The 16122-nt window shown below is 39.7% G+C and overlaps 1 protein-coding gene across 3 annotated transcripts in view; it reads right to left on the bottom strand.

The window, feature by feature from the left end:
- The window catches only part of rev1 (REV1 DNA directed polymerase), a 69869-nt gene that overhangs the window by 15018 nt on the left and 38729 nt on the right, over window positions 1-16122 (bottom strand). For all 3 annotated transcript variants that reach the window (XR_008723644.1, XM_055637173.1, XM_055637172.1), the window contains exons 12-16: window positions 15795-15914; window positions 10976-11196; window positions 7975-8147; window positions 5515-5617; window positions 4455-4617 (exon numbers count right to left, since the gene is read on the bottom strand). Coding sequence is in view for 2 of the 3 variants with exons in the window: in XM_055637173.1 (XP_055493148.1) it covers window positions 4455-4617; window positions 5515-5617; window positions 7975-8147; window positions 10976-11196; window positions 15795-15914 (780 nt within the window). In the remaining variant the exon portion in view is untranslated. The remainder of the gene's footprint in view (window positions 1-4454; window positions 4618-5514; window positions 5618-7974; window positions 8148-10975; window positions 11197-15794; window positions 15915-16122) is intronic.

The following is a 16122-nucleotide window of genomic DNA, read 5'->3' as shown; positions in this document are numbered from 1 at the left end:
GGTGAGAGACTAAATTTGCTAATATTTAAAAATGCTCAAGTGGGGAAAGTATTCCATTTCACCATATTGTTTGTAATTTAAAATTGTTGATCTGTTATTTGAACTTTGGTGAAGATCAGATGTCTTGGGTATATTTGTGTTATATTTGGCATCTTGTGAAATTGCACATACATTTTGGGTGATAACTATAATCTTAATTCTATGAGATTTAGCTCATCATCAGCAATCCAGGCATGTTTTGTTTCTAAACTGCGACACTGGAATGTAATTAATAGTCCAAAAGTGTAATTGTATGAACAAATGAAGACTTTTGTCTTCCAAAGAAGTCTGCTACTTTTGTCTGTTAGTAGGTACTATAGCAACGTTTAAGAAACATTAAATAGGTACATTGATAGGATAGGTTTAGAGGGATATGGGCCAAACGCAGGCAGGTGGGACTAGTGTAGATGGGGCTGAAGGGCTTGTTTCCACGCTGTATGACCCTATGACTATCTCTAAATGGCATCACAAATGTGGTAATATTTTCAAGAAGGTTAGTAATAAAGTATATATTAAATTGAGTATTGAGGTTTAATCCTGTGGCAAGACTAAATTCTTGCTATTAGTTCTTTAATTTGGACATGGTTCACAACAGGTTAATATTTGGCTTCACTCACACAAAATATATCTAATTCATGCTAGTAATTGATTTATCTAAAAATAAACATGAATGTTACCAGAAAAAAAAAAATTTCTGCTATGAAGAACTAATAGTCCATTCTTTGGTCAAATTAGTAGTATTTTCTATGGGATTTTTCACAAAGATCAGCATGAACTCTGAATCAACTATGCCTCTGAGAATTCAACCATTTACTTTATGTTCTCAAGGCCATAACAAATGCTATTGTATAGGACTCTCTGGAATTCATGCAATTTCTAAGTACTACATAGGCACACAACCAAATTATTCCTCGGTGAAGGGGCTTGATTTATATTATTGGATTTGAAAATATAATTCTGGTCCAGGAACAGTGCAGTGTTTTATTCTCATTAAACAAATCTTGTGTGACACTACAGTGCCGGTAAATTGATATTTCACTTGCAAGGTTACTAATTAACCTTCGATCTCACCATATTTCATTATAGAAGAGAGCCATCGAACTTTGCAGCACAGCTCGCAGCTATTCAGTTAATCAATTCCAGAACAATTCAATGCACTTCAGCTATCCAATTTATTCCAGCATAATGCAAGCAAAAAGGGCAGGCCATACAAGAAACTCAGCAGACCAGGCAGCATCTGTGCAGACAAATAGACAGTCGACCTATCGGGTAAAGACCCTTTATCTCAATTGCAGAAGCAGAGGGGAAGTAGCCAGAATAGAGAGGTTGGAGGAAGGGTAGGACAAAAGCTAGTGACAGGTGGATACTTGTTGGGGTGGGCTGATGGGCAGATAAGTGTCAGGTGGGGTAGGGAAGGGTGGAGTTAGCAACAGAGGCTGAGTGGTGAAAAGTAGAGAACAAAAGACTGCAGATTTTGGAATTTGTTAGGAAAGGAAGGTGCAGAGCGGAACCAAATAAAAAGTGATGGAGTCAGATGGGACCAATGGGAGGGGGGTGGGGAAATGGGAATGGAAGGGATCCAAAGGGAGGAGTGCCATGGTGATGGGGGGGGATGAAGGGAAAATAAACAGTGCAATGGTGGGCTGGGCAGGAGGGTGATCCTGTGGGAAGAAAGGAATGTACAGTAGTCCCTGCAAAAAAAGGAATAAGGAGGCATAGATGAGACTCATGGTGGGATCCTGTATTAGATGGCAGAAATGTTGACTAATGAGGTGCTGGATGCTGGATGAAAAGCAAGGAGTAAGGGAACTCTCTCCCTGTTCTGTCCGAGGCGAGGTGGGGTGAGATCAGAAGTGAAGTATATGATGGAGATACGAGTAAAGGCTTGGTCAACTACAGTGCGTGGATGGGGGCAAAAGGAAGTCTGATTTCCTGAAAGAAATGTCCAGGAGTTAAAAGCTTCATTTTGGAAACAGATGCGGCGGAGATCGAGAAACTGGGAAAGGGTAGGAGTCCATGCAGGATGGGAGACAGTGTAGTCTAAACCTTACCCCTGTATTGTTCTCAGCATTAAATATTCTCTCACTGGATACAATACTTCTGTCCTAGTCATACCCTGTCATATACACATTCACAAAATCATTGATAATCTCTGTGCCTATCTGGTAGGCGGCACGACTCTCGTCAGCAGCGGCCTCTGCAGCCCGTCTGCGTTTTTATTATTTTTTGTCTATGTTTTTATGTAGTTTTTGTTATTTTTTGTTGGGGTATGTGTGTGGGGGGGGTGGGGTAACTTTTAATCTCTCCCTGCACGGGAGACCCAACCTTTTCTTTGTCGGGTCTCCGTTGTCGTTGGGGCTGCAACGAGGAGCGGCCTCCAACAGGAAGACCGGGGGCTCTGGTGCCGACTATTCACCTCACCGTCGCGGAGCTGGCCGAGTCCAGAGCGGGTGGAGCGGTGGTGGAGCGCTGCTGCGGCCCGACCTCCGGAGATTCGGAGGCTGCAAATGCGGGTCTGGCGGACGGCGGCACCGGGAGCCCGCGGGTCCCTGGAGGGAGACCGCTTTTCAGGGCTCCCGCAACAGCGACTTCTCCCGCCCGTGTTGCGGGGTCGAAGAGCTCCTGGAGCGGGGCCTTACAGCACCGCCCCGCGCGACTTGGAATGGCCGCGGGACTCTGCGAGCGCACGCCGGGGGCTCTAACACCAAGACCCGGTGTGCGACCTTGCATCACCCAGCGTGGCTTTAATGGCCGCGGGACAATCGCCATCGCCAGCCGGGGGGCTTTGGGGGGGGGGGGGGGGGGGGGGGGGGGGGGGGGGGGGGGGGGGGGGGGGGGGGGGGGGGGGGGGAGTGCAGTGGAGAGATAAGTTTTTTTTGGCCTTCCATCACAGCAATGTGATGGATGTTTATGTAAATTATGTTGTGTCTTGGGTCTATGTGTTTGTAATGTATGGCTACAGAAAGGCTCAAGGGGTCCAAATGACAAATAAATTGTATCTTGTATCTTGTGACCATTTTAAATTATCAACCTCTCACTGACTTTCCAAAGAAAGGAAATGATGGTTCTCTTTTCATTATCAATACCCTACATCAGTTTGCAACTTTTTAGTAAATCGCCTCAATTTGCTTGGTGGGAAAGAAATCTCAGCGTTTCATCTCTCTGTATTACCATTAATTTCCCATTTTTGGCATCACTGTAACAAGTCTACATTGAAGGTTCACTGTATGTTAATAGCTCTTCGGATTGGGGTGTCTAAAATCTGCATTCAAAGTTCTGACTGTGTTTATATACATTTAATAACCCTTTATTCTTGCGCTCACATAGAATAAGGTTCACAAAAGGTTCACATTTTCAAAAAAAACCCAGAAAGTTTACAATTATGGCTTCATCCATTTGTCCTTTCATGAAATTATATATCAGGGCCTGTAGATTATGTACCCCATAGATAATGCAGAAATAATTTGAACTGGTAATGGAGCTGCAATAGAAAAAACAATGAACACATTGTATTTTACACATATTTGATATATGCATTTTTTAAATAATGTGCTTGTTCCTTTAATATCAAAGCTTGATTTACACACTCATATTTTGGGAATAAAGCGCTTAAATTTACTACTGACAGTGTATTTATGTATATGTGTATAATTTATGCGTTTTTGAATTATGTGCCAGTTTTCAGACAAGTATCCTCCGCGTAAAACGTGAGGCATTGTGTGTGTGTGTGTATATATATATATATATATATAGTCCCATGTTTACACTACAGGACAAACCTGATGGTATAATGTAGCAACAGGTGATGACACTGCTGAATTAGATGCAAAGCTACAACCACAGGATTCAGCGGCACTTGTAGTAGCTGATGGTAATTAACAATATGTGACAGAAATTAAGAGAACACATCTGTTAAAAATTCAAGCAGACTTTGAATGATTATTACAATTGCCTAAACAAAGTATAGCCACAGTATGCTAGATACGGCTCTCTTTCAAATAGGTGTATGTCCACTGAGGCAGCATGCACCTTTTCCACAAATAGGTTTGCTTTTTTGCAGGACAATTTTTTTCACATGGGTCTTAAAAATACATCTGTCAGAGAGAAAACACTACAAAAAAGGTATACATTTCCTATGTAGTCATAGGCAAGCTGAATTGTAGCATACACAATCGGATGTGTGGCAGCTGGATTTCTCTATATATTTTCACATGAATGGATCAAGGTCCATTATTTTTTCTCCCATATATTGTCTATGTAAAATTCTCTTTGCTAATTTGAAATAAAAGTATCCTTCATCCTTTCCTTTTTCCTTCAATCATTCTCATCTACACTTTTTTTCCATGCTACCTCTGCTTCCGTTTTTCTCAAATTGTTCTACAGTAGGGGGCACTCAACTCTTCAAATGTGCTAACCTTCTGAAAGTCTGGGTTCCACAGTTTTCCTTGATCTGGATGCCTGAAACAGATCCACCTTTGGGCATGATGACGCACCAGCAACATTATTCCGTACAAATGAAGAGAATGAATTAAGTGAAGCTTTGGTATCTGGGATTAACTGATGCATTTGAATTCCAACCTAAAGAAAAATAAGAGAAAAACTAGACTACATTCAAATTCATTTTTATGCAATTAAAATGTTACTTTTCCCCCCATATTTCACAGTTTAACTGCATCACATGTTTTACAACTGCAACCATATTTCACAATTATTCAATTTGTTCAAAGAATGATTCTTCATATAATAGTGCAACTTGCAATTGGGGATATACTAGAATAAGCACAGCATAACACATTATTGCACAAACTGCATAAATATTACAAAATAAATCTAATGTAGGACTATCCAAGTTATGTCCTAATGAATTCTCTGAAAGCTTGGGCCTAGTGCATCTCCATATATTCTAAATCATTTATCTCTATCCACATTACTTCTTCAGACCTCTAATAAATTGGCCAAATATAATTTTTCACATAATCTGCGATTTACATCAAAACTATTAATGTGGTTATTTGTGCTTTAACCAGAAAATACAATTAACTGTATCAACATGATCATAATGATTCGTGATTTTGAACACCATTAAATCTCCTCTGCACTGGCCTCTCTGCACTGAGGAGAACAATCCTAGCATGTCCAATCTCTCCATGTGTCTGAAGTACCTAATCTTTATGTACCCATTCTTTCAGGAAATCCATTCTGCCTCCTCTTAAAAGGCCTCAAAATAGTTAATGACGTGGTGCCAACTGAAAATGGTACGAGATAGACTAAATTCTACTTTAAATTGTGCCACTTTAACATTATTCTTTTTCTTTGGATTTTGGAAGCCTGGTAATTGATTCCCAAATGAAACCTTTTCTGCGTTCCAACAGCATACTGCAGATTCAACTAAAGAATGTCAAAATAGTTTTAGTTTTATTATGGTGTCACTCAATTACATAATGTATCGATCGTAATCCATCAATTTTAACTTACCCCTCTCATATCTGTCACATTCAGCTTCATCATGTGGAACATGTTCAGTACTTCTCTGCTAATTATTTTTGCATTTCCCGTTGCATGGTCTAAGGTCACACTTCTATAGATTCCAAATTTGGAGACAATTGTTAAAATGACAACAAAGGTAGGAGCAAAACATATTTAGGTGCATAATTTATAAAATACCATGTGAAGAACAAATGTAAAATCCAGTTCCTTACAATTCTATGCTTAAATTATCATATTAATATAAATATAGAAAGAAATGTTAAAAGTCTGCACCATATTTTAGATTTATCATGTTAACATCAAGCCTCTTGAAACGCATAACTAAAGGACACATTTTCAGAATTTAATCAGATTGCATAAATTAATCACTGTAAAAGCTAATTCCAAACAACATCCTTCAAAATTACTCTTACAAACTACGCTACATGCTCACTGCACAAAAATCGGGTGGTGGCACTGTTGTAAGCAGGAAGTTTTGTTCAGAACATTACTGCAGTGAATTTCTAAGCTTATTGTTTCAGCGCTCTAGGGCTAAGATGAATAATTTACTATTATCAAAATTCAGCAAAAATAACCTTTAATTTGCATATAGAAACATAGAAATTAGGTGCAAGAGTAGGCCATTCGGCCCTTCGAGCCTGCACCGCCATTCAATATGATCATGGCTGATCATCCTACTCAGTATCCCGTACCTGCCTTCTCTCCATACCCCCTGATCCCCTTAGCCACAAGGGCCATATCAAAATATAAACTTTTTTTCTGAGGATTCAAATGTAGCACGTGTACGGAATTAGATGAAGGAATCTGATGGAATATAATTTGTCTTGCACCTTATTCTTTCACATTTTAGAAATTAATTTACAAGATATTTCATAATGCAAAACAATAAGCCTAAATATGGGATCCTATGTCAGGTTCATTGAGCATCAAATAATTTTAAAATGTAAACTATTTTGAAACTGAAGAAACAAAAGATCTTTAAAAATACAGCAAATATTTTAAATTATTTTGCAGCATTCTTTGGGTTGCCTGTTATGCCATAGACAGATGACAAATGAAAAACAGCAGGGAGTGCAAAGTGGTATTTAAGTGGCATTTGCAAATATAGGAAATGTAAATCCATAGACATTTACAAAATTAAGAAGGCACACACAAAACAAATGATGAGTGCTAATCAACAATCTTTGCCAAATGAATAGAAGTTGGTAGTGTAGTGAAATGATTCTGGATGAATAAACCAAAACCTCTTACAAAATTCTAACTGGTCCCTGTACCCTGGATAACTAACACTTTCTATACTAATTGTCAGGAGGCAGTCTAACACTACTTTCCTAAAGAGGCCACCAGAAATAGCAAATAATTGCTACGTATAAGACTTCAACGCCGTATTCAAAGTGCAGTCCATCCAAAGGTGTAGAAAAGACTAATCATAGACTTCTATGATGAGCATTCTATGGCGTTGTCTTTAATAACGAATGTTGTGAATTAGTTGGACATAAAGAGCAATTCAATTAAGAACTTTTAATCACCGCGATCTAATCACAGGTGAGGTTTAATCAAGTATTGTGCAGTGGTCTTACGATTTCCGATCATACTATTTTAGTTATCCTGGAAAAAATGCCAATATTCAATTATATACTAAACCTATCTAAAAACGTAACTCTAGTAAGTGAAAATAGCAAAACTATCTTCACCAGAATAAATTATGAAGTCCCATCAAGTTGTTAAAAGATAAGCTGTAATGACATGACAAACAAAATTTCCTCAATGTTCATGAATTTTTGTTGAAATCAAAGCACCATATCCAAAGAGCAAGATTAATTCCAACTGGGAATTTCCAGAAGACTGCACGCATTTGTAGAATTTGCAAGTTTTATACCGCATATTTTCAAAACCTCGATACACTGAAATTTTGCATATTTTAACCGTGATATTTTACTAACCCTGTTTGCAACGTCACAAAACACAAGGAGTCTGAAGCCAATAATGTAAGAATTTCAGCTAAAAAAACACCACGCTTTGTCTATATTTATATAGATTTAAAGTGCAACTTGGGCATTGTGCTGACTTGAGCTCGAGTTTTCACAATAATCTCAACTTTACTAATTCTGTATCCAGTAATACATTGTGGATTTTGGTTTTAATTTACGAAAAACCCAAAAAATAGAGAGCTTGCTATGTTGTATAATATGATGAAAGACTAAATAAAGACTATGCGAGCGATTATGAAAGCATACATATACTAATAACCTAAGGTTTAACAAACATTATTTTGTGTTGTTTTATATTCAATTTTTACATAAACCACTATTCTTTTAGATGTTGTGTAGTGAAGGAAGAAAAGATGATCTTGTTAACTAACCTTTGAATATATCTTTGTCGGACATTATTTTTTTCTAAAGTTATATATTTTCTTTTTTACAAACATCGATTCACAATTCAACATACCTAGTAATATTGTCACAGATTCCATGCCCACCAAACTTAGCCGGTTCTGTAGGTGCACCAGGTTTTCTCACCATTACTTTAAGAGTTAAACGTTTCCCTTGCATTCTGGACAGCTCCAGTCGCCGCTGAATTTCTCCCGCAAGATTGAAAAGAAATACTTCTGCCTCTTTAGTCTGAGGGAGGGAAAGAATGTTTTGAGAATTTTGCACAATTTTTGTTTTGTATATTATTTGTATAACACTGTTTTTTAATTTAAAATGTTTGAGAGAAAGACAAAAATTATAAATACAAACCCTTAACCAATAAAGAGATTTTCCACCATCAATTTAACAAAAATCTCAAAGGGCGATAGTCATGGCCAAAAAGTATTTTGAGTTGCAGGTTTAAGCAAAAACAGATTCTTTGCTACAAAATCTTATTTTAATTGAGAATTTTGAACCAGAGTTGTAGACAAAGATAAATATCAAAAGTCAGTTATATTAAGCATAGGTGCTGGGATTTCCCCTCTATTTCTACTTCCCTGTTAAGTCAAGCGTTTGACCTGCAAGTTCATAATTTTTATTACTGCCTTCAGCTGTCAACAAGTTTATAAGAATCACTGGGGAGAGAAAGTAGCTATCATGTAAGATTGTAGGAAGGAACTACCTGACTAAAGAAGGGTCGCGACCCGAAACGCCACCCATTCCTTCTCTCCAGAGATGCTGCCTGTCCCAATGCAGGGGAGAGACAAGAACTTTGCCTTCCATCACAGTGAGGAGGAGAGCCACTGTGATGGATGTTTATGTGAATAGTGTTGGTGTGTGTTTTGGTTCTTTTATTGTATTGTATAGTATTGTATTGAGTTACTCCAGATCTTGTGTCTATCATTTAAGATTCATTACCTTCAATTTTAATGCAGTGTACCAACAAAAATGCCATCTAGCATCAAAGCATTTCTTATTCTTAGCAGAACAAGGAATACAATTGGTGTTTTCAATGGAGATTTTTTTGGGTACATGGAAATGGATTGGGATGATTCAAATAGTGAAAATTGCTGGAAAGAAGCTTCACAAGGCTTCACAAAAATTCGAGGCATTCAAGGAAACATTTGTAATTAGGTGAAGGCTATCAAGATTAGGGTAATCTTGTTTTAAAATGACAGGGAAAAGGAACCATTTGGAATGGTAGTGAAACGGAGGATAATGGAAAATAATATCCTGGTCTCGGATGGCAATGATTTGATAGGAATTACATTAAGGAAGCTGTGTAGTTATCAGAATGTATGCATTCAATTCAGGTGGCAAAGATATTCAAAATAGGACACAATGTGCTGGAGTAACTTGACGTGACAGGCAGCATCTCTGGAGCACATGGATATGTGATGTTTTGGGTCACACTTTTCTTCAGGCTTTTGAAGACTTCGGAAGAAGCAGCCCGACAAACGTCATCTATCCATGTTCGCTAGAGATGCTACCTGACATGCTCCAGCACTGTGTCTTATTTTGCAGACCAGCGACTGAAGATCTCTGCGACGACAAAGATATTCATAGCTCAACCTTTCCTACAACCTCTATTCTCATAATATGTAATAATCAAATAATTCAAGCATGTTTATTTGTCATATACATTGGATAGGAACTGGAGCAATCTATGTGCTGCACCTTTACAGGCACAATAGATGCAACCAGATAAATAAATATATGATAAATTATCAATTTTTCTAAGCAAACAAAACTATGATAGTGCAAAATACAAAGTATATAGAGTAACCAAAATAGTACAAAGTCCGACGTGGTTCAGTGTTGATGTTGGGCTGTGCGGGGTAGATCAAAAACACGATGGATGGTTGATAGAAAGAACTGCGAGGTAACAGTTTTCAGGCTCCTGTACCTTCTTCCCAATGGCCAAATATTAGCTGCGTTCTTGAGGCAATGTTTTCTGCAGCTTCCTTAATGGTGGAGCGGTCAGTACCCTACGGGCAATGTTCACCACTTTTTGGAGTCTCCTTCCTTCTTGGGGATCTTGCAACCAGTCAGTTAGCTCTCCACCATACACTTGTAGTAGTTTGATCGGCAACATGCCGAATCTCCTCAAACTTTTGATGACGCAGAAGGGTTGAGGAGCTTTCTTTACGAATGTATCAATGTGCTTGGTCCAGGACAGATCACAGATGTGTATGCGCAAGAAACTGAAGTTGTTAATTCTCTTCACCGTCATCCCAACAAAGACACAAGCATGGTCTCTCGGGTTTTCCTTCTTGAAGTTAACAGTCAGCTCCTTGGTTTTGCTAATGCTGAGAGCAAGATGGTTTTTCTGACACCACCCAATCAGATTTACAATCTCCCTCCTGTACTCTGATTCGTTATTTTGTTAATTCTCCAATGACATTGGCATTGTCAACGAATTTAAAGGTGGTGTTGGAGCTTTGTCTGAGTACAGATGGTCTTGGTAGGAATACACTCCTCCGCAGATTTCCTCAGGAATTTGACAACAAAAATGGGGTAATCATTTAGTGGGGTAATGAGTCTTGGAACATCGCCTTGTTTACTGAGTAATTAATGGCCAAAATACAATTCTGTGGTTCTAACGTTGCTCGATTTGAATGGTTTTAAAAAAATAAATAATTATACATGCACTCCAAACAAAAAAGTTTCCATGTAAAAAAAAGATACAAGCAAGAATTGTCATACATACAGTATTTACATTTATATTCATTTTGCTTTAAGAATGTTGCATGTAGCTTAAATATATGTGCATAAATGACTGACCAATCCTGCTTGTTTGTGGCATATTCTGGCCAATGGTAGAATAATGGAGACCTGGTATAAGTAGGTACATTTTAAATTATTTTGAATCATACATTTGATATTGCAAATTATTTCAATTTAAATGTACTTCACAGAGACCAAAAGTTGATGCAGATCATTTGATTTGCATAAAACTCAGGATCAGATGTAAAAAAGCTTGCTATTAATATGAACAAAAGATTGCAAGTTCTCAAAAATATTAATAAATAACTTACCTGACTAAACCGAATTCCATAGTTGATTTCTGCAGATACAGATTTTCGCTCTTTCTCTGTTCGGACTGGCCTATCATCAAGGCCTCGGCAGAATCTGTAAAGCATTTGGCCTGTTTTGGGCCCAAATTCCTTTTGAAGTCTTGCCATCAAAATCTGCTGCAGTTCGCCACATGTTTTAACACCAAATGATGCCATTTTGTATTCTAATGCTCTTCCAACTCCTAAATATAACACCACCAGCATATAAAGTTAAGGTAAGAAACAGAAAAGAAAATGATGATGAGAAACAAGCATTGATGATGAGAAACTAGCAATGAAGAAGGGTCTCGACCCAAAATGTCGCCAATTCCTTCTCTCATAGAACAGAAACATAGAAATTAGGTGCAGAAGTAGGCCATTCGGCCATTCGAGCCTGCACCGCCATTCAATATGATCATGGCTTATCATCCAACTTAGTATCCCGTACCTGCCTTCTCTCCATACCCTCTGATCCCCTTAGCCACAATGGCCACATCTAACTCCCTCTTAAATATAGCCAATGAACTGGCCTCGACCACCCTCTGTGGCAGAGAGTTCCAGAGATCCACCACTCTCTGTGTGAAAAAAGTTGTTCTCATCTCGGTTTTAAAGGATTTCCCCCTTATCCTTAAGCTGTGACCCCCTGTCCTGGACTTCCCCAACATCGGGAACAATCTTCCTGCATCTAGCCTGTCCAATCCCTTAAGAATTTTGTAAGTTTCTATAAGATCCCCTCTCCATCTCCTAAATTCTAGAGAGTACAAACCAAGTCTATCCAGTCTTTCTTCATAAGACAGTCCTGACATCCCAGGAATCAGTCTGGTGAACCTTCTCTGCACTCCCTCTATGGCAATAATGTCCTTCCTCAGATTTGGAGACCAAAACTGTACGCAATACTCCAGGTGTGGTCTCACCAAGACCCTGTACAACTGCAGTAGAACCTCCCTGCTCCTATACTCAAATCCTTTTGCTATGAAAGCTAACATACCATACGCTTTCTTCACTGCGTGCTGCACCTGCATGCCTACTTTCAATGACTGGTGTACCATGACACCCAGGTCTCGCTGCATCTCCCCTTTTCCTAATCAGCCACCATTTAGATGACTCTCCATAGATGCGGCCTCACCTGCTGAATTTCTCCAGCATTTAGTGCCTACCTTCGATTTTTCCAGCATCTGCAGTTCTTTCTTAAACATTTAATCTCATAGTGCGATTCAGTTGGTGATTTATCCTTCACTTACAGGTTCATGGTTTGTGTTTGAATGGTTTATACTCCGAAACATTTGTGCTAAAAATTCAAATATTCAAAATCTTAATAGTCTAACATGTAAGAAAATAATATGTAGGAAGGAACTACTTAGACCGAAGATAGACACAAAATGCTGGAGTAACTCAGCGGGTCAGGCAGTATTTCTGGAGAGATGGAATGGGCGATGTTTCAGGTCGAGACCCTTCTTTAGACTGAAGAAGTGTCTCGACCCAAAACGTCACCCATTCCTTCTCTCTGGAGATGCTGCCTGTCTCGCTGAGTTACTCAAGCATTTTGTGTCTATCTCAAGGAAATATGTTCACTGAAAAATCATTAATTTGTTCCATGCAAAAACCTCTGAAGAAGTTTAAAGTAATAAAATTTAATTTGCCACTCACATGAACACTTTTCCAACAGATTATTAATCGTGGCAATCAGGGCTTGAATTGAGTGTTATCCTTCAAATACCTAGTCCATTAACAAGGTGTCAACTTATTTTGCATTCTGTTAACACAGCCCTTTTAGGCAGGTTACAAGGCATATGGAATTTTTAAATTCATCAAATTACCCAGAATAAATGTAAAATGTGATATTTCAATGAAATAAATTATTTAAATAATTACCCATCTTAAAATATGACTGTTTGAAATACACTAATTTTAAGTAAACATTTTCCTAGTTGAAAATGAGCAAAAATAACTAATTAAGTAGTAAAGGCAGAATACTGAAAGGCATAGTGAGTGAGCAAGCAAGTGAGTGAAATTAGACGGTGGTTCATGAAGAGAGAAACATTGATGACAACCCGCTGGCTAAATAAATAGTTCATGTGATATATCACGCTGTGATTCTACGAGTATGTACAGCTTTCCCCACAAATCAGGCGTCATACACATGATAAATGCTATGTTCTTGTTATTCGCCCTGATTAAAGTGTTTTAAATGGAAGTGCACTCATTTACGAGGCTGAACCACTTTGCAGACGGTTTAAACTGCTCGCTGAGTCAGTTTCCAAACACATTTCACACTGCTTACTGTTTGAGAAGGAACTGCAGATGCTGGAAAATCGAAGGTAAACAAAAATGCTGGAGAAACTCAGCGGGTGAGGCAGCATCTATGGAGCGAAGGAAGTAGGCAACAAACCGAGCTGAGGTTTTCGGCGAAGCGATCGCCAAGCCTACGCTTAGTCTCACCGATGTAGAGCAGCTGACATCCCCCTTGACTCCATTCAAGAACCCAAGCAGTCTTTCCAGGTGCGGCAGAGGTTCACCTGCACCTCCTTGAAACCCATCTATTGCATCCGCTGTTCTAGGTGTCAGCTGCTCTACATCGGTGAGACCAAGCATAGGCTTGGTGACCGCTTCGCCGAACACCTCCGCTCGGTTCGCAATAGCCAACCTGATCTCCCGGTGGCTCAGCACTTAAACTCCCCCTCCCATTCCGAATCCGACCTTTCTGTCCTGGGCCTCTTCCATGGCCAGAGTGAGGACCACTGTAAATTGGAGCGGCAGCACCTCATATTTCGCTTTGGCAGTTTGCACCCCAGTCGTATGAACATTTTGACTTCTCTAATTTCAGGTAGTCCTTATTTTCTCCCCCCCTTCTCAGCTCTCCCTCAGCCCTCTAGTTCCACCTCTTCCTTTCTTCCTCCTGCCCCCTCATCCCCCCCCCCCCCCCCACCCCACACCAGTCTGAAGAAGGGTTTTGACCCGAAACGTTGCCTATTTCCTTCGCTCCATAGATGCTGCCTCACCCGCTGAGTTTCAGCATTTTTGTCACGCTGCTTACTCAAGTGTTTCACCAATAATCACTGACCATTCTCAACTCATCTGTTATTGAAATACGCATCTGCACCTTTCATTACCTCTCCATTTATTAATTCCCGTGTCCGTCTGGCCAGTCTCTTATTCACCCTCCAAAATCTTTGACCATACCAGAACTTTGCTGCCGAAACATTAACTTGCACCAATATCACTCCTGAGCTTAGACCAACTATGGACCTCAGAACATTCAATGTGAAAATCCTCAGCCTTTTTATAAAATCTTTCATGCCTTACCTTGTCCATCGCTCTAACCCACTAGTAGACATCTGATATATTCTCCTTTGTACAGGTCCACCACCCATTTTCCAGAACCTGGTGGTCTGGCACCTCCTCCAATCCAGACAAAATTACGAAATTTCACTTGAACTCCTCCCCGGAAGTCACCCCGAAAAAATTGTACTCAGGCCAGGTGAGACGACGGATCTCGACCTCAGCGGGATTACTGCAGCCGATCGGGGGGGTCGAATTTATCCCTGAGGCCAGAGCTCTGGAACTCCGGTCCGGCTGGGGCCGGCAAATTCATTCCCACAGCCCACTTCAGTGGCCGATCGGTGGGTCGAATTTGTCCCCTGCAACCGTTCCCATAGTCGACTTCCGAGGCCGACTTTGTGGGCCGGTATCTCGGCCCCTTGCTGGCCAAGGTGGACTGTTCCAGTACCGTTTTGACTCCTCTCGGGGGCTGTCGCCTCTGTTGGTCTGGCAAAACGGATAATCCAGAAAGACTCTGGAACCAAGGGTGAAGGAAAATCGGTGGTGGACCTATATGTAGGCCTTTGCACATCCACAATTTTAATCATTCCACTCTTAGCACTTTTATTATTGGCTTAAATTTTTGGTTTTCCATGATTTCTTCAGTTTCCATAACTTTCCCTTCATTTTCACAACTGCATAAGATTCACCATAAATGACCAAACCTTAATTTGTCTGTCTCAGAATTCACATGTGGCTGGGTTTTTGAATTTTATTAGGTAACATTCTCATGAAGTGCCGTGGATATTTCACTACTTGAAATCATAACGTAATACAATAAAACAGATACCACTGGGATTACACAGTGGGTCAAGCAGCATTTGTGGAGACAGAAATAGTTAATGTTTCAGATCAATGATTCTCCCTTCACTCAATGGTGCTGCCTGGCCTTCTACGTAAGCACACAATAGTTTGTTTCGTTCAATATTTCCTATAGGACATTGCTTTCAGATTTCTATAAATGCAAGTTGTAACCTGTAAATTGATTGCTGCATCTTCAAAAGTACTTTACAGTCCACTCTTTGGTGAAGAATTCCTGACGTATGGATACCCCATATATGAGAGCGATCGTTTGGAAGATAGTGTGAAGGATGGGGATAGATTTTCTGCCTGCTGTGGCTACAGGCATCTTCTGCCGTGTGAAAGCGGGGCACCTACATGCCTTCCCTTCCCCTTCTTCCCCACCCCTTCCCCCCCATCCTGAATTACTCTTCCCATGCTCGCTAACTCCCCCGTCACAGTTACTTCTGTGATTCCCCCGCACACACTGTTTTTTTTCATTTTCAATTTGCAAACAGTTCAGGTTATGAATAATTCGCAGGAACAGAACCCAGCCTTAATTTGGGAACTTCCTGCAGTTGCTCTGAACTGTGAAGAGATATTCTTAAACCACGAGAGCCATTACATAAAAAACACTGTGCACTTAATTTCATTTTCAAATAAAGCTAATTGTTAATACCATCGTATGAATAATCTGATTTACCTGGTAAACTGCTTACAAGTTGATCTCTGATAAAGTCATCCACCTCCTCCGATTTTAAATAATACTGCCCATTTGGTTTGGCCTTACGAGTGGCCATTCTGGCCAGCAGAATGTTCGATCCTATTAAATGCAGCACAGTGGCATTAGTATGTCCAGAATTAGAATTTTAATTTCTGGCTTTATTTTCCATGCATTAATTTCTCCATGGAAAAAGATGAATTCTTCCTGCAACTATATGTTTTTACAGGCTTTGGGACCTCACTCAAATAGTGATATTGCATGATCCTAGGCAGCAAGAGATTCTCCCCATTTCAATAATTCAAATCTT

Source organism: Leucoraja erinacea, chromosome 6 (genome assembly GCF_028641065.1).
Source record: "Leucoraja erinacea ecotype New England chromosome 6, Leri_hhj_1, whole genome shotgun sequence".
Taxonomy (NCBI): domain Eukaryota; kingdom Metazoa; phylum Chordata; class Chondrichthyes; order Rajiformes; family Rajidae; genus Leucoraja; species Leucoraja erinaceus.
This window is presented reverse-complemented; position numbering and strand designations above follow the sequence as displayed.